Source organism: Cheilinus undulatus, linkage group 9 (genome assembly GCF_018320785.1).
Source record: "Cheilinus undulatus linkage group 9, ASM1832078v1, whole genome shotgun sequence".
Lineage (NCBI taxonomy): Eukaryota > Metazoa > Chordata > Actinopteri > Labriformes > Labridae > Cheilinus > Cheilinus undulatus.
In genome coordinates this window covers 43,496,135-43,513,866 of record NC_054873.1, presented here as the reverse complement: position 1 = coordinate 43,513,866, position 17,732 = coordinate 43,496,135, and the positions used below count along the sequence as shown (strand labels likewise).

Sequence of the window (17,732 nt, the reverse complement as noted above, 5' to 3'; positions counted from 1 at the left end):
GTGATTTTGTGTTTGCGTGCAAAGGTAATAAAGAAGGCCACTACATACTTCATCCACAGACATGGTTGGGTGAGGTGGGTGGTTGTAGATGCGCTGAAAATAACTGTTTGCTTCATCATCTATCTCCTTACTAAAGTGCTGGTTTGCCTCTGGCCACACCTGAGAAAGGTCAGCTGGAAAACAAGAAGAAAAACAACATAATAGTAACTATAACTTTATCATAATTCAAAATTTAATTTAAAAAATGTGAAACTTGATGCGTTATCAAGCAATAGGACATCAAAAAGCATTCTAACTGATCATGTCAGTTTAGACCTCTTTTTGAAGCTTAGAAGTACAAATGACACTAAAGTGGGGCTGTCAGCATAAGCAGACAAGGAATGGAAGACTGATCTGTATTTCCTCTATTTTTATACACTATTTTTTAATCAACTGTACAACACTTAGTTCCAAAGAAAGTACAGAGTAACATGCCAGCATGTTTACACATGGTAACAAAGGCACCAAATATTTCAAACACTTTAAGGACAAGCATAACTTGTGAAAATTAAAGCATTTGTGAGGCAAATAAAGGTGCATTTTAAATAAATTTCTCAGTCATGACAATATTACTACTTTTGCAGAGGAAATACAGTGCTGAGCAGCGCAGGGCGGGGCTCTCAGTCACACCAATACCACCACCACTTACAGGCCTTCATCTTACTCTGCTGAAAGGTAGGTGGGTTCAGGCCCGGTGTGCTCATCTTCCTGGTGCCAAAAGGATCAGTATTCACTGGTGGTATCCCCAGACCAGAACCGATGCCTGAGCCCAAGGGACCTGAAAAGTAACAAAACTTCAGTCATTCCAATCTGAGCCTTTATCAGCCTGCATTACTATGACACTATATCCTTCAAACAAGCAACTGGGCTGGAAATTTTGTTCTGACAAAATATTAATTTGAGGGCATTACTCTGAATCCTCCATGATATACAACTAAATATCCAACTGAAGACATGCACATTTTCTTCTGTTCACTGTTTGTTTATCATTTATTTTACGCAATAAAGTCACCATAAAAATGCTGAAGCTGATTTCAAACTAAGTCCAAAAGGACCAAGCAAAAACTTTGTTATTAAGTCTGACTTGCTAATCTAGTAATATCTAATTAATGAAAAAAATAATGAAATTTCATAGTACCAGAGTCCATACCAGGAAGCTGCGAGGACAGGCTGCCTATGCCCCCAAATGGTGTGCTGGGGTTAGGGTTGGAAAGTGGTGGGAAAGCCTTTGCTGGGGACTGGGGATTACTAAAAGCTGAACTTAGAGAGGTTGGGAAACCCTGCATGCTTTGGGTGTGGGAAGTGGCAGTACCCCCTAGGTTTAAAGAACCCATGCCTGAAAGAGGGTCCATCTAGAGGAGAGCAAGAGAGAGACAGCAACAAAAACCATTAGAGAGTCAGTGCTACAAATGTCAGACATACTCTAGCAACACATCAGTGATGCTGATGAAGAGGTAAGAAAAATAAGAAAAAAATATAAACCAAAATTGACTTTTTTTTTCAAAAGTATTTCATTAGCAAGTCAGGAATTGGTTTGAAACTAGACATGAATTTAAAAACTAAAAAGTTAGTCTGCAAAGACATGACATGGCCTTTATGTGTAATTACCTGTACAGGAGAGATGGCATCTAGGCTGCTGGTGCTGGGGGCACGACCTTTTGGCATTACCCCAGGTGGTGGCTGCCGGGCTTTATTCATTACATTGCTGCAGTTAGCAACCATGGTCAAGATCGTCTCCGACACCTCCTGGGATACACTCCTAAAGGAAGTTAATAAATCTTATGTTTAGAAGAAGGCAAAACAATGTAGAATGGTGAAAGTGATGACAGTCTTCAATGTAAAAAACGCTGCTATGAATCATAACGAGCAAATCTGCCAACAGTCTTTATGGGCTATTTCTTAGGCTTTTGTAGCCTTCATTAGTAAGATAGCTGAGGAAAAAGAGGAGAAGGAGGAGGGGCATGACAAATAATAAAGTGACCAGGGTTAAACTTCTCACCCAGCATGGGACTGCAGGCAGACTAGCATGGTGGCTAAGGTCTCTGGAGGAAGCTGGGCACTTTTAGGCTGGTCCTTGTCTGGGGCCAGACCCCCCATAATAGATGGGCAGCGCCTCTTCAGGAATGTCACACACGCCTGGATAAAAGGTTCCTGACACAACACAAAAATTATGGTGAAATTAAGCATATGGTTTCATGTCTAAGATGAATTATCATAAATGAAAGAAAATTACCAAATGAAAATCAGATTCAGGACTTACTCCATGCTCTCTGATTTTGTCATTCAGCCATTTGTCAAGTTTGAGGTATTCACGGCGAGAGGCAAGTGCAGCAAGGTCAATAACAAAGGCAAATGGAGTACCATTCAGCAGCATCGATAGAGACTGAGAGAAAAAAAGAGATCCTGGCATGTTAATGTAATGAAATTAACATCTTCATTTGTGATAGACGTGATACTGGTTCTACATACTCCAAATTACTTGATTAAACCAAATCTTCTTTCATGATTCTTTAAAAACAACATTTAAATATACACTAGTTAACTTAATTCTTGCGTGAATCAACACTATGGCTTCATTATGCTGCTAAGCTTGATGCTATAATATTTAGAGAAAATCATAAGAGTATTTTGACAAACCTTCAGATCCTGGGCCACATCCAGGATGCGAGAAAGTTTTGCCTGGTCATACTGCTCCCCTCTCATGTACCACTCAGCCATTGAATGCATAATTAACTGACGGATGGAAGGAGACTGTCCCTGGTAATAAAACCAAAGATTTTGTTTCAAAAAACTCAATTTCATGAAGACAAAAACACAAAACTTTATCAGCACAAGGGAAAAATCCAACAGCATTTAAAGTACCAGTTTGGAACACCTACCTGTCCATGCCAGGCATAGTGCAGAATGATGGCCGAGTTGGGATGGTTGCCCAGAAAGATGGGCATTAGGGTTGAGATGAGTTCATGGCGCAGTGTGTGCCAGGAGGTGGAGATCTGCAGCAACGCTAGCACCAACATGTCTGGACAGTGCTTGATTGGGAAACCAAAAAGCTGCTTCACCTGCTCATACTGACCCACTTCAGACAGCCTGAGCAGGCTCTCCACCAGGTCCAGACTTTTCCTGTAAGAGTTTGGGACAGTCGCTCAGACAAACTGTGTAAAGCTTTAATCTCTTCAGTAAATCTTCAATGAACCAAATCCAGTATGTCAGAGTAGACTATAATAGGCGGTAGGAAACTGCTTTATTCTTAGTCCCTAACTTTTGATGGTTATTACTTTCAAATAACAACTCCCTATCTGATGTATGGCTTAGCTATATAGACTTAACTCTCTTTTTTACACCACAGAATTCATGAACAAAACTGGTTTGATGCATAAATATTGCTCGACTAAAAGTCACTGCTGCTGCATTTTGTTGCCAAAAATTGGATGGCCTATGGGATCAGAGAGAACAGGTTGGATGAAAAGCTAGAAATGATTCCAAGACTACAAATGCAAAACAGAACATTTTTCATACCAAACTTAATGCCACTATCCTACTCCTCCAAGAAGAGAACTGCCATATTATAAACCAGAAAGGCTGAGAAAAAGCAGTGGTTGTGTATACTTTAAAAAAGATGTCCTTAATCATATTTAGAAAAATTGAAAAAGGGTGCACCAATGCATCTGTTTAACATCCATATATAATGACATTTTGGATGGATGCAGGCTCACTGAAAAATATGTGGCATGTCAGTAGCAGCTGTTTATCTAATTTAATGTTGGCATCTGTCACACCAAACAGCTGTTGTTGTTGTTGTCAGGCAGAATGGAGACCTTTTGGTCAAGCTCGTCTCTTTTTGTGGTCAAACGTGAGAGAAAATCTTGCTATCACTGGAGACTTGCACTCTAATAAGTGATGACAAAACATCAGTATCAGCCACTGGCTAAACTGTTATTTTAACACCAACATCTGCCCTGATTTTCTAACCAGTTCATGTTTGAGGATTAACAAGAAAAAGGAAAAAAAGCTACTGCTATTCCCCCTTTTTCAAAGCTGCCAAGATAAAATAAGATCCATACCAGGTTGCAATCTCCCTATTGTCATCCTCTGGTGGGGCCTTAAGGATGTCAATAGCCACAGTGTGGCAAGGGTAGTCAGCAAAGCAGAACACTTCTGGACTCATCAGGGAGTGCTGAATGAAGGACAACTGAAAGCAAAAACACATTCAACATTTATGTATTTAAAATGGAAATATGTGGCTTAGCCTTTAGGTATGGCGTGTAAATGGATGTGAGTCATTACCTGTCCTTCGGCATGCTTCCATGGCCGATAGATGAGATCGACAGGGAAAACCTCCATGCCTAAGCCCCTCTGAATGCCGTACACCACTATGTGCAGGCCTTTACTGTCCCGGATTACAAAGCCTGGATGGTCAAGTTCGTAGGTCACCTCTTTAAAGTTAAGGTTGGGATTCTAGGGCACCGATTAAAAAAAGAAGAAAGCTTTTAAAAATTAATCTTGAGGATAAAAAATATTCTGCCTCTTTCATTGTCAGATTATCAAAATACTCTGAACTTTATTACACGGCATACAAATGTAGGATCTGACAAAATCAGAGTGCTAGTATAAGACGGAAAATATAGGCCTTTATAATTTTTATATTGATGGGTATCGAGGCTGAGGGGTTAACTCTTAAGCTTTAAAGGTTCACTCACCACTTCTTTCACAACGTCGATGAGAACCTCAACATTCCAGGTGTGTGCCTGTGAACCATCGTTCTTATCCTTACCATCGCTCCAGATACCACTTCCTGGAGCAGAGATGGACTGTAAGAGAAAACACAGAAGAAGAGAAATATAAAACAGGCAAACTTAAACAAGCTTGACCATTGCTTAATATAAAAATATCGTTTGTAAGATTCACATTTTAAGTAACTTTAATTCAGAGGTGGGAACTAATTCGTTAATCAGTTAATTGTTGATTATCAGCTTTAATTTTGTAATTACTGTTTCTCATGTGTTAATTTGAAAATGATGATCAAAAACTTTAACTTCTGTTAAATCCAGTTTCAGTTTAAGTCCTTTTGAACAAACACATACTGGGCTTACCAACAGTATTTGTTAACCCCAGAGAGAAGGATCCAAACACTGCTCTAACAAGAACAAGAGCATACTACATCCTATACTTTACAGAGCTTAATGAATATCACCCAAAAATGCTGTCTCTGCCCCAGGGACTTTTATAGTGAAACACTGTTTGAAGTATACTTAGTTACTGCTAGAGTGAAGACTGGCAATATATTAAAAAGTTTCTAGTGTTTGTAGATAAAAAGCAATCTGTGGATATTAATGGATGTAACATGTTTGGGTTAAATCTTTCACTAGATTTAGATCTTGGGGACCCTTTATGATACAGCAGGACCAACTTTGTTGGAAGTATTAAGATCAGAAGGTGCCAGTAGAGCTTTAAATGGTAAGTTAAATGGCTTAAATTGTTTGCCAGTGGCCTGGCAGAAAATTTTGGTGCCTGTAATGGTTAAATCTTGAAATGGTAGGAATCACAAATATAACTTTGAAGCAATGCATGTATAATACTTATAATCAGTAGTTTTGTAAATCGTTGTAATAATGAAGGGTAAATGCACCCACCAGCCTGGAGATGAACCGCAGTTTTTCCAACAGCTTTTAACAGTCACGCTACATCCACTGATTTTAAAGAGAATTTTTTTGGAGGCCTTCCTCTGTAAATTTTGCATCTACTGTTTTACTGACTTTACAAAGCACCATCACCATTTTTAGCAATTTTCATGATTTTAAAACCAACACATTTACAGTGTTGCTTAATCTGCCCCTGTCAGTCTCACAATTGTGACACACCAATTCAAAAATGCTCTGATTAACTCACTGAACCCTGACAAAAACTCCCAGGTATGTGAGAAAAAAATGAAAACAAACAACCAGCTGATCCGTTTGATATAAGAGTCAGTACAAATTATTTTACAATGTTTTTTTCTGTAAAATCAAGTATTACCTGGACCACATAACAAATCAGAACTTTTTGACAGATTACATCATGTGAATAGAAAGAAAACTGTTTTTTTTTTTTTTTTTTTTAAACTGGTCATGAATGATTTTAATTATTCTATTAAAGAATTGGAAAGAAACTCACCTGTAGTGGAATACCATCAGTCAGGCCAGAGTGTGTACGTGCCATCATGCCAAGAACCCTGGCTACCTGGCTGGCTGTCACCTCCCTTACCCCATACTGGATGATTATGTTCCTGCACTCATCCAGACTAAAGAGATAAACAAGACAAACAGATAAGTGTGGCTCACAAGAAGTATGCTCAAACAATGAAATAAATAGAAATACTTTGCTTTTAACTTAAATATTAAAGAAATGACTCACTTTGCACAAAAGCCATAGCCAACTTCTTGCATGAATTCTGCAAGAGAACTCTCCATCATGGTCTTAGCTAGCTCCCCCGAGTCTGGCAGAATCCTGTCCATGAGAATGTCCCGTTTTTCAGGGTACAGCAGTGGTGCGAGCACCACAGGGCAGCGCTCCTGGGGGAAATCTGAAACAGAATGCAGTCACATTATGAAATTGTGGCAAAGAAACATTACAATAATTGAGGTGACAATACTAAATCTTTATTAAGCCCGACAAAGCTATCTACTGCTGTTTTTTTAGGTATATGCTTTGAGAGTAGCCAGATGGTTTCAGCAGATTTGTGTTGAATCCCCTACCTCGGCAAAGTGTCTTGAGGAAGGCGTCAATCTGCTCTTGGCCGACCCCACTGGCTCCCTTCTGGCCAAACAGTAGATGGGAGAGCAGTAGGTGCAAGACCTCTATGGCAATGTCTTGGAAGCCACCTTCTTGGTTTCCTCCAAGATCTGCGTCAACGTATGACCGCAGGAGGTCTGGGAGTTTCTGTTTGATGAACTGTGCCGCTAAACAAGGGGGAGGGGGGTGTTAAGATTTATACAGACATGACTTTCTGATTTAAATGTTTTTCATTTCCTTTGACAAAAATCCAGGAGTTAAAAGAGCCGTGGAAATCTATTTCCATATAGTGGATTTTAAATCAAATCTATATACAAATTCTCAGGAATCACAGACTCTAAAAGTTGTTGAAACATGTCCAATATATGCTCAGGATTCTTATGTGAACAAGTGCAGAGGGTAGCAGTTGATATTAAATCCTTAGTTCAGTGTCAGAATCGGGTAGGAAGCCAAAAGGGTTTACTTGAGGGAATTTTTGTTTTTGGAATATACAACATGTCCTGACAGCATGCAAGAGCCAAATATTGCTTTGCACGGCGCAACATAGGAGACTCTCTGTCCACAACACATTCATTCAATAATTAAATATCTGCCCTGTAAATTTCAGTTTATTCCTCAAACAGTTTCACATTTGGTGTTTGAATTTTGAATGCAGAAATACAGAATTGTGGGGGTCTGTATTGATGAATCTGTGATGGTCATGAGCTGAATAGTTTTGCTTTTCCACATACATATGTTCAGCACTTCCATAGTTTAATTTAGGGATGCACGATAATTATTGGTACCGATCAACTATCGGCCGATATTGCATATATTTTACATATCTGTATTATCCAGATTATAAAAATTAACCGATAAAATACACCAATAATAAAGGTGTTTGTTGTCCTTTTCATGAGACTGCACATTCTAAATCAGTAGGTGGCGCCGTGGACCCGCTATTAAGCACCAGAGAAGAAGAGGAAGCAGCCTTGGTGCTAAGAGGCTAATAGAGGTTAATAACACGGCAGTACTGGCAGAGGTATTACGTATTTACAGGGAGGATAACAACACAGTGCTTGCAAAATGTACCCCGCAAAGATCCCGAAGAGTGGAAAACAGTTCTCAAATTTTAACACAACACATCTTACATGTCACTTAAAAGTCATCATCCTAACGACACTAAAACAAAGCGGCAGACGCTGATAGCTGCAGGCATTAGGACCAAGCCAAAGGTTATAACCAGGCAGAGTGCTGATTCAGCAGGCATTGGAAGCTGCAGAAAGTTTGCCAGAACCAAAAGGCAACGCTAACAATGACAAAATCAGTCTGACAGTCTCCTGATCCCCTGCAACTTTAGAAGCATTCCTGCCTGCTCCGTTTGATGTGGTTTCATTCAGTCTGATCAACATTAGGAACAGAAGTTTAGCCACAGACCATGGTGTACTTAATAGTTTGACCTATTTCTGGTATGACTTAATGTCAGTGCATATTTTTAATCCTTATGTAAAACACCAGCTCTCTTTATTTCTGACTAATGCAGCAAAAAACAAACAAAAAACAGACCCCCAAACATCTCCATTTGTTAAGGATGACAGCCTGTTATCATTTGGTTTAATGTCTGATTTTACATAAGTCGGTTGAATTCTTGCTTAGTTGATTGAAATATCAGAACTGACCACTTGTCAAGATACTTATATTCATTTCAAGGGAAAAGGGGAAAAACGTATGTCAGTTGTTTGTGTATGCTGTACTTTGGTACACAGCTTCTAATAACCTGGACACCCTTATGGCAGCATTACACTTAACGACTTTTCCTCTAATTTCAAAGTTGCAGACAAAATTCCAAAGTCAGAGTAAAATCATGGAAGTCTTGGCTCACTCCGTGGTCTCAATCATTAGGTGTACGCTAGTCATAAGGCTCAATTTTAGCAGTTTTAAGGTGGTCGTTTTTTTTTTTTTTTTTTAGTCTTTGTAGTCTTGGCATATATATAAATCTGGTCATATGCAAATTGTGTTTCTCAGTGACGTGACCGTCGTCCCCGTCCAAAGGGAGCTGGTGTTTTGCCTGAGCACATTAATTCACCTCATTCTTCAAAATGTAAATGTTAGCGTAAATCATTCCAGAGCCGCTGAGTTTTTGCTCATAACTCGAGATTGGAAAACTTTTCTGCTCAGACCTGCAGTCAGATCTCTGCACCTGTGTGTCTGTGTGCCTTATCTGTCAATTCATTCCGGGCTGATATGACAGGACATGTCAGCCTGGATTTTCAAAGTAAAAGCCTGATCAGTTCATTTCTGTGAGACAACTAACGTTTTCATACGGTACTTCCATTATGAAATGTTTCTGGAATAGTTCCTTGGTTGTTGCAGTAACATGCAAAGTTGCTTCTGTGTTTAACTTTCCTTTTGTTTCTACTCGATGTAAATGATTTTTAAAAATCTGATTATAAGAAATAGACTCAAATGCAATCTCCATCTCCTTCTACATCTTGTTTTCTGCTCAAAAAATTGTTGTGAATTTCCACCAGATAGATGATGGGAAATAATCTCAAAAGGAATCATATTCTAGTCCTGCAGTTAGTGACCCACAGTCTTTGCAAAATCTTAGGCTACGTTCACACTGCAGGCCTTAATGCACAATTTTGATCTTTTCTCAGATGTGATTTTTGTGTCTGGCTGTTCACACTGCAGTCGACTTCCAAAAGATTCCGATATGTATCTGATTTAGAACCACATATGAAAGTGGCCCACATCTGATTTGAAAAAGTCAGATTAAATGCGACTTGCGCTGTTCACACTGTCAGGAAAAAAAAAAAAAAAGATTCAGGTCACTTTTGGCTGCAGTGTGAATGTAGCTTTAGTCTGAGACTAAAAACTCAACGGTTTGCCAACAAATTTTCTTTAGATGTGAGAGGGTCTAAGATGTTAATCTTTTAAGAGTCTTTTAAGAGTTTTAGCAAAGTCCTGGTGTAAGGCCAGCCTTATTTGATTTCAAATCCGCATCACATAAAAGTGCTTGATGATCTGTGCAATTTTGTTGGCATGAGTGCTTATATAAAATTAAATAGGAAAAAGTTTTGATTCATATAAATATATTTGACAGCAACATAGAGCTAGAACTTACCAAAACCCCGAAGGTCTGTGTTACTGGAATTGAGCAAGGCAAGGCCAAAAATCACCTGTAAAAAAAAAGATTAAAAACAGTAACAATTACCATAAATTTTCAAGTGTTTCTCGATTCACTGGGTAGAACTCTTTAGGTTAAGCGCAAGTTGTAATGACTGAAGTTTTTTTCTTACTTCAATTTGTAAATCCCGTAAATGGTCTTTTTGTGATTATTCATACCTTACATGCATTGTATATCAGGCTTACCTCTTGGACCTTGCTAAGTTTTAGAACTTTACTCAGTTGAGTGAAAAGATGGGCCGATGGCTTCAAACTCTGAAAGACAAAGAGCCACCCTCATAAATAGAAAGTATTTTTTTCTGTTCACATAACCTTCAGAATGTCTGTACAAACTAGGGCCTTCGAGTCAGTCGTGCTTGATAGGCCTACAGAAAACCTTTGCATTTTGACAGTATATTAGGTAAAGGACAAAGAAAAAAAATTATTTATTTGTCTTATTGCAACTGATGACTTCCTCTGTCAAACTGACTGCCATACATTCAGTCTACTAATTCAGAAATTGTAGCATCTACTCCTTACCTTCTGATAATGCAGAGGGTTGTCAATAGCGTAGCAAAGAGTAGAGATAAAGTTTGGCTTTGATATCAGCGACACACACTCCTGGATCAGAAACTGTGTCTTCGGCAAGTTGGCAAGCAAAACGTACCGAGGAAAAGAAAGAGACAAGAGAACAGAGGCAGGTGAAGAACAAAATAAGGCAAAGAGTGCAAAAAGTGTAATACGTGAAAATATAAACAATGTCAATACTCTAACATGACTACCATTACTACATAAAAACAGTACCATTATCAAGAAAAGCACATGGTGAGCATCTGCAACCACTATCTATGAAGTGGGGGAATGGCGCAAACTTTTGACGCCTATAGTGCTTTTGAAGCTTACATGACCCTCCACCTCGATTGATTGGCCAACACTACCTCTACGCGGGGAAATTTACATATCACACACAAGCAAATACTGAAACAAAAAATGAAGAAAACTCAGAGCATGAGTTTGGCCTCTTATACATTATTCTTGCATTTGTCATCAAAAACGTTTTCAGGTGTTAATGACCACAGATCCATCTAAGTGGATATGAAAGTACATAGATACATCACTTTATTAGCAGAAGAAAGCTCTGAGAAAATATCCTGCAGTACTAAAATTATAACATTCAAAATAAAAACTAATATGGCAGAGTGATAGAAAAGTGTTTTCTACCACCTCAACCAGTAGAGCTTTTTGGGTGAATAATAATGAACCCACTCATACTTCAACATCAACCTCAAAGTACCACAACGAAAGATGGGGGAAGGTTTTGGAATAGCCACCAGTCCCTGGACTTTGTTTTCCCAGACTTATTCTAAGCTAGACTGCTCTGCCAGGAGGACTGAAATCCTAAAAGAAGACTTGAAAGACCATTAGCTGGCCACAGGAAGCTTTTACAAAGTCTGAAAGTTACCAACTGAGGACTTAAAGAGTAATAACTGGAGATGGTTCCCAAATTTTTGTACCCAACTTTTACTTTGTCAAACAATGTTTTAAAAATGTAACTGTCCTCTTCTCATTTAATTATTTGACTAAAATGTTTTATTGAGTAGGTACACAAAATTAAGAAGGACAGTTAGAAAATACAAGTTTCTAATGATTTCCATTCTCAGAAAAATTCCCAAGAGGCACAAACAGTTGGTATGAACGAGAACTTAGATAAGACTTGATGAATTGGCATCTAATAAATTGTGCCAAATATTATTGTGATAACACAAATGGATGAATATCCCAAGTAGTACATGCAGTGCAGAGCACAGACATAGCTGAATGCACCATTTGGTTTAGAAAGACTCTCCATTCAGTATACACACTGTGTCAGAAAGCAAAGCCTGCCTGATAAGCCCAGCTGTTAAGTTGTCAAATGCTGCTCAATACACAAGACAACCTCCAAAGAATTAAATCAGCTGGCCTGGATGTAATGTTTTTCTGTACAACAGCCCAACTATACTAATGTTTATTTTCTCCTTTAAACTCAACTGCATTTATGTAAATGAGAAAAGCAGAAACTCTAAAAGCTCTGTAATCAGCCCTCAAGCCACAATAGTAAATTAATTAAAAACTAAAGACTTAATTGTACTTGGTTAGAGTTACCATATATCACAAAAAATGGCAGGAAAACTGTTAACCTGTTTATTAATAGAGAAATGAGTCAACTTTACATTTGATTCAGACACTGGTAGAGAAACTCTATGGCATATACCTAGTTTCCATAAACAAATTTAATGGCAAATTTCATCCACCATGAATACCTGAGCTAGTACAAAAACATCATCCCTTGCATTACATTTTTTTACTTTAAAAGATGGAGATAAGCAGCTGCTGGAAGAAAAACACTTTTTAGCCCATGCAGGGTCCAAAACTAACACTCGCCACTCGCCAATTATGGGTAGATTTTGTCCCTGGCTGGTAAATTTTTAAGACCACTCGCCTCTCTGGCGAGTCATTTTTTTTACCAGCAAAAAAAATCTATTTTTTTGATTACTCGAGAACAATACTGGTATCAGCTGGTTTCCTGACAGAGTAATGTGTATTTCAGGTCAAGATGATCTTTGGTCTCGTAAGTGCGTCAGTCATGACGTCATTCACAGCGTGCCGAGGTGGATAGCTGGTTGTTACTGTAGCCGTACCTCCTAGCAGTGTTGCCAACTTAGTGACTTACTCGCTATATTAGCGAGTTTTCAGACCCCTCTAGCGACTCTTTTTCAAAAAAGCGACTAGCAACAAATCTAGCTACTTTTTCTGGTGTTGCTGGAGACTTTTGAAGACTGACATGAAAGCACTTATCGTTGTAGCGCCTCTTGAGCAGCGGTAGCCCCTCCCCGTCCCAAAGCACTGAAAGGCAGCCCACTCCTCGCGCAGCAGTCCCCCTTAGCTGCAGTTAGAGCAGGAGCTGCTCACGGCTCCATGTCCAGACTACAGATTAACCGCGCTGTGAAGGCGCCTAGACAGTTTTTTCTATTGTCTGTTTTTGGTCCATTTAGATTGTTAATGAAGACTGTATACAAAAAGAAAAAACAAATGTATTTGTTGTAGGCTCTTAAGTGGAAGATAAGGTTTAAAACTAAACGTAAGAAAACTAAACTTCTAAGAAAAATAGAATGATAAATAATAAACCAAAAATAAAATTTACAGTAATTCTGCCAGAGTATCTCTTGAGTCATTTTACCTAGCCCAGAAAAAGGAGGGTTGGAATTGTGACGTTATAAAAACAAGAATCGACAGAAGCAAGTTCATTTGTTGTTCTTCACATAATAAGGGTCTTTAACTCACTTTTTGTCTCTTTTAGCATACATTATTGCTAGTATTAGTGCATACCATTAAAATATTGATTGAGAATCGCATACAAGACCCAAATGACATGTTAAATAATACTGATAGCAAATTACAACACTTAAAAGCAATTTTTATTTGGTTGGCTGGTAAAAAATCTGCCTGGCTGGTAAAAAAAAAAATTCACTTACCAGCCTGCCTGGCTGGTGAGTGAAAAGGTTAGTTTTGGACCCTGAGCCCCTGGCTTTAGTCAAGTTTTCAGTGAAAGAAGCTTCAAGCTGCTCATCATTTGAAGTTGAAGTTTACTTGAATGCATGTGTTGATGTTTTTTGCTACACTCTTAATTTTTCAGTATCAACTAGCATTGAGGAAATTTTTGACTTTGGCGTAACTGCACTTTGGCTAAATACCAGAATCGGTAGCGAAGGAGGACTCTTCTTGTACATACAGTACGTGCTTGGCTGCTCATGGTCTTTGATAATCTTACTATTTTAGTAATAAATTAGAACTATATGATTCAATTACATATTTTTGTCAAAAATAATGATATTTCACAGCATAATTGTTGGAAGAACAAAAACAAAGAAATAATGATGAGGAAATCATAAAACCCCTTTGACAAAAGTGTTTGAAAAAAATTTGGGCTTTCCGAGTGAACAATCACATTTGCGAACAGAGACATGAAACTACCACAACTGATGTACTGTAACACAGTTCTTAATGGACTAAATGACTAACATGTTTCGAACAAATACTTGTTATAGTTTGGTTTCTGAACTGCACCTGCATCAGTTTGAAGTTTAAAATTCTTTGTAAGAATCTAGTTTAAAAACAGAGCATATTCTGGATCTTTTTTAATAGATCGCCCATTTTGTATATATATCTTTACATACCAACTGATGAGATTTTTAACGAGGGCTATTGATTTGAAGTAAGATTTTACCCACATTTGGATTTGGAACATGATAGCACACCTCATAACTCAAAAGAACTGACTCACCAGCTGCGGTTACACAAGCATCTTTTTCACAGTCCGATTGAATTTATTCTGATTGGACATTTAAACTTCTCTGTTACCATGGATGCTAAAAGATGCAATCAGATTGAGGTATGCATGTTCATGCATCATATATTTGATCTGAATGTGACTGCTCTGGCATGCACAGTATCATCCCACCGGTCAACTTTACCAGAAATTTCCATCGAAGAGGGAATTCTGTTTCGCCTTTGTTTTAAATAAGCCACAGGCACTTGCTAGTTCTTTCATTTTAACTCCTGCTCACGCAAAATGGTGGACTGTTCTACTATTCCATGTCTGTACCTTATACTATCTGATCATCAATTCTGAGCTCTTTGAAAGTTTTAAGTTGGAAAAGTTGTCTTGGCAACAGATCAGTTTTTGTTTTGCTTCTGCCATGTTTCTGTCCATGGGACAGATACCCGCAGTAAGACACAAATCAACCCATACAGGGCTCTCCCTGTGATCAGATTGATTGTTTTTATGGACGCTGATTCGAACAACTATAAGCATAAACTAACCCTCTTGATAGGAATGAAATTTCTCTCCGAATGAGCCAAATCTGAGGATTTTATTGTGAAAGAAGTGTTTATATGAAGCATTTTTATTCAGATCAGGCATTTGTTCCGATAACAAGTGGTCCGTGTAAAAATAGCTACTCTTCCTGTCTTAGTTTGGCAGATTTTTCCCATATTGAATGTTTTCTTTCTGGACTTGGATAGCTCATAACTACAGTTGCAACCGTCTGCTAATACTGGGAATGTGATTAAAAGTTTGTTGACTGTACAGAAAATCGCCCAATGCCAGTATACAAACTGAGATAAACTGCAGTTTTCCAGCAAAAGGTCTTTTATTTCAATATGCTTGAATATTATGAGTTTTCTGCTGCCGGGCTAAGCCCTGTCCTTGATAAGATGAAGACTGGTAAAATGCTCAATGAATTGATTCATAGGACAAAAAGGCTAAATTTGGTTCAGCTGTTGTTCAGACTATGACAACCAATTTAAATAAACCCAAACATGAAAACACTTTCCCCAATGAGAGAAAGAACGGTCGCATATCACAATCAGTCGGACAAAAGATCTTTTGGATCAAAAATTACCTGGTGAAAGTCCTTGCCACTGCTTTTACCATCGCCACTGAAATCCACATGGGAGAAGAGACAGCGTAGTAGATGCCTGTCTGCCTCAGGACCGTGACGATTTACAATCTGGGAGAACACACAGAGACCATCAGAAGACATGGACCAAAGGAGACATTTTTCAAACTAGTAGCATAATTTGAAATAAGGTGTCAAACATGTATTTTCTGATGCCTATGCAAACACTTACATGCTGTATTTCTTGCTGGCTGGCTCGGTAATTTTTCTTTGTTAAATTGTCCACCAGATAGCTGATTTGAGACAAAGCCAGCGAGAGCGAGTCAAGATTCATTGCTGGTTGGGGCGGAAGCAGGCGGCCGAGCACGGCGCAAAATCACCATTATTCCCCTTTAGTCACTTCAGTGATAGGTTACTTCTGCTCCCCCCCCCCAAAAGGTGTGAAATATGTTGGCTTCCAAATGAGTTTTCCAATCAAGGGCTACCAGTACTAAATAGGGTCCTTTAGTTTAAGTTCAGCATCTGTAATGAAAAAAATAAAAAAATTCAGAATTATTATTGACACACCAAGCACATATTTCAATAAAAACAAGATACTTGTGTAAAGTAACAATTTCAATGAACATTTTTAAATGAATTAACCCACATTTTTATCTCATTAAATGTATTAGAGGTTGAGTTATGTCAGTTTAGATTTCAGTTTGTTATTCTTGCAGGCTCATGGCCTACAAGAATAGCAGTTGAAGAGATGCCACGAAATAATATTCATAATTCGATGCTTGTATATGCTAAAAGATCCTAAACTACACTTCATATGAGGAGTGTAGTTTAGGATACGCACTGTAGTGCCCTATCTTAACAGAGGCATGGTACAGTTATATAAACTTGGCGTGCCAGTAGTTTGTACTAGGCCTCAACTGTACCCTAATAGGTGGCACACCGTTTAACAGCTAACATTTTCGTGTTGTTCACTGGCATAATCAACAACAACGTTTACAACAATATATAAATTTAGACAACTTTATCAACAAATAAACTAGTGTTGGGGGCGAGTATTATTAAATTTAATGGGTAGGGATATTTAGAGACACCCTGTAAAACAAAGACAAGCTAATATGAGTTAGCAACTATTGAGTGTTTTTCGCAAGCTGTCTTCGTGCAGCTCAATGTTAGCGGGATATTGTTATCATAAATAGTAACGATGTGAAACAAAGAAAGGTTTTACTTCACACCAATTTTGTGTCCATGCTCGTGTGACTACTGAAACAATCTAGCCACGTTAGCTAAGTATCACCGTGACGCTGATGTACACTTGCTCGGGTGAAGTTTAGACATCGTTGGTTATCATTTTAAGCGAGTAATAAACGGCGTATACAATTCTTATCCACATCTCGTAGTGTTACGTTACACAAAGAGCCCTTTAAATTGCCATTAACTGCCTGTAACAAACATATAACATTCACTTTCTGAAATCTTACCATCCCACTGTTGGCTACGAGCTAATGCTATTATATTAGCATGTATGCGAAGCTAACATTAGCAACATGAGCCCGTCTCAAGCTGGTGTATATTAATCAACAAGCTAGGTCATATTGCGTTTTTATAAGGTAATTTAGTACCCAGGATATAAACACTATGTACCTTGCCTATTCTCGGGGCTTCAGAATTGTCAATAATACAACGATCTTGAGCTTGTAGGCCGTAAGTGTTGCAGACTATTTTCGCGATCGTGTCAGCTAACGTTAGCATTAACCTTGTTAACGTTTGCTCATTTTACGGGGTCCGGGTAATCTATGGAACCGCTAACATGAAAGCTAGTTGCAATCGCAACCCTTTTTGTAAAGACGAGTCAACATAAATTGCACCTAATGCCAATTCTGTGTCCATTCACACTTTAAATTGCATAGTTAGAATTAAACTCTCACGTTTCGGAATAGATGAACTGTTATTTAATGGTATGGATATTATGACAGCTGCTTTCCAGCAAATAGACCACCCCAAGCTGGAAGCTAACGGCCAGCTCCCCCATAAATATCGTTACTCGTGGTATTTCCTTTAACCTGTTAATGGCTGTTTAACAAATACTATTTAAATCTCACCGTGCTCCGAAGAAAGTAATTCAGATGTTCATCCCTTCTCGTTTCTGACAACAAACTTGATGAAATGGAAGAGTCGCTATGCCTGCAGTTCAGTTTGATTTTCAAAATAAAATGGCGACTGTCACCACCACAGCGCGCTCACGGTTCGAGATGAGTGCGTGAGCTGATCCGCGCGACACAAACGCAAGGTGCTCGCTGGTAGACACCTGGGTTTGTGCAGGCTGCTGTTCAGCCAGTGAAT

The 17,732-nt window shown here is 38.5% G+C and overlaps 1 protein-coding gene across 13 annotated transcripts in view; it reads right to left on the bottom strand.

Annotated features, from left to right (window-relative positions):
* cnot1 (CCR4-NOT transcription complex, subunit 1) overlaps window positions 1-17,627 on the bottom strand; it is a 31,332-nt gene extending 13,705 nt beyond the window's left edge. For 4 of the 13 annotated variants that reach the window (XM_041794977.1, XM_041794982.1, XM_041794980.1 and 1 more), the window contains exons 1-20: window positions 17,492-17,627; window positions 15,625-15,914; window positions 15,396-15,503; window positions 10,495-10,593; window positions 10,162-10,230; window positions 9,914-9,968; window positions 6,771-6,974; window positions 6,430-6,598; window positions 6,190-6,316; window positions 4,737-4,847; window positions 4,324-4,494; window positions 4,101-4,228; window positions 2,919-3,159; window positions 2,677-2,796; window positions 2,273-2,422; window positions 2,039-2,190; window positions 1,648-1,798; window positions 1,178-1,391; window positions 704-817; window positions 49-173 (exon numbers count right to left, since the gene is read on the bottom strand). In XM_041794977.1, coding sequence (XP_041650911.1) covers window positions 49-173; window positions 704-817; window positions 1,178-1,391; window positions 1,648-1,798; window positions 2,039-2,190; window positions 2,273-2,422; window positions 2,677-2,796; window positions 2,919-3,159; window positions 4,101-4,228; window positions 4,324-4,494; window positions 4,737-4,847; window positions 6,190-6,316; window positions 6,430-6,598; window positions 6,771-6,974; window positions 9,914-9,968; window positions 10,162-10,230; window positions 10,495-10,593; window positions 15,396-15,503; window positions 15,625-15,726 — 2,610 coding nt within the window. In that variant the 5' untranslated portion in view covers window positions 15,727-15,914; window positions 17,492-17,627. Of the gene's footprint in view, window positions 1-48; window positions 174-703; window positions 818-1,177; window positions 1,392-1,647; window positions 1,799-2,038; window positions 2,191-2,272; window positions 2,423-2,676; window positions 2,797-2,918; window positions 3,160-4,100; window positions 4,229-4,323; window positions 4,495-4,736; window positions 4,848-6,189; window positions 6,317-6,429; window positions 6,599-6,770; window positions 6,975-9,913; window positions 9,969-10,161; window positions 10,231-10,494; window positions 10,594-15,395; window positions 15,504-15,624; window positions 15,915-17,033; window positions 17,142-17,491 lie in introns of those variants that run through there. The other 9 variants (XM_041794985.1, XM_041794986.1, XM_041794989.1 and 6 more) reach the window with 6 other exon arrangements.
* Window positions 17,628-17,732: the final 105 nt, after the last annotated feature.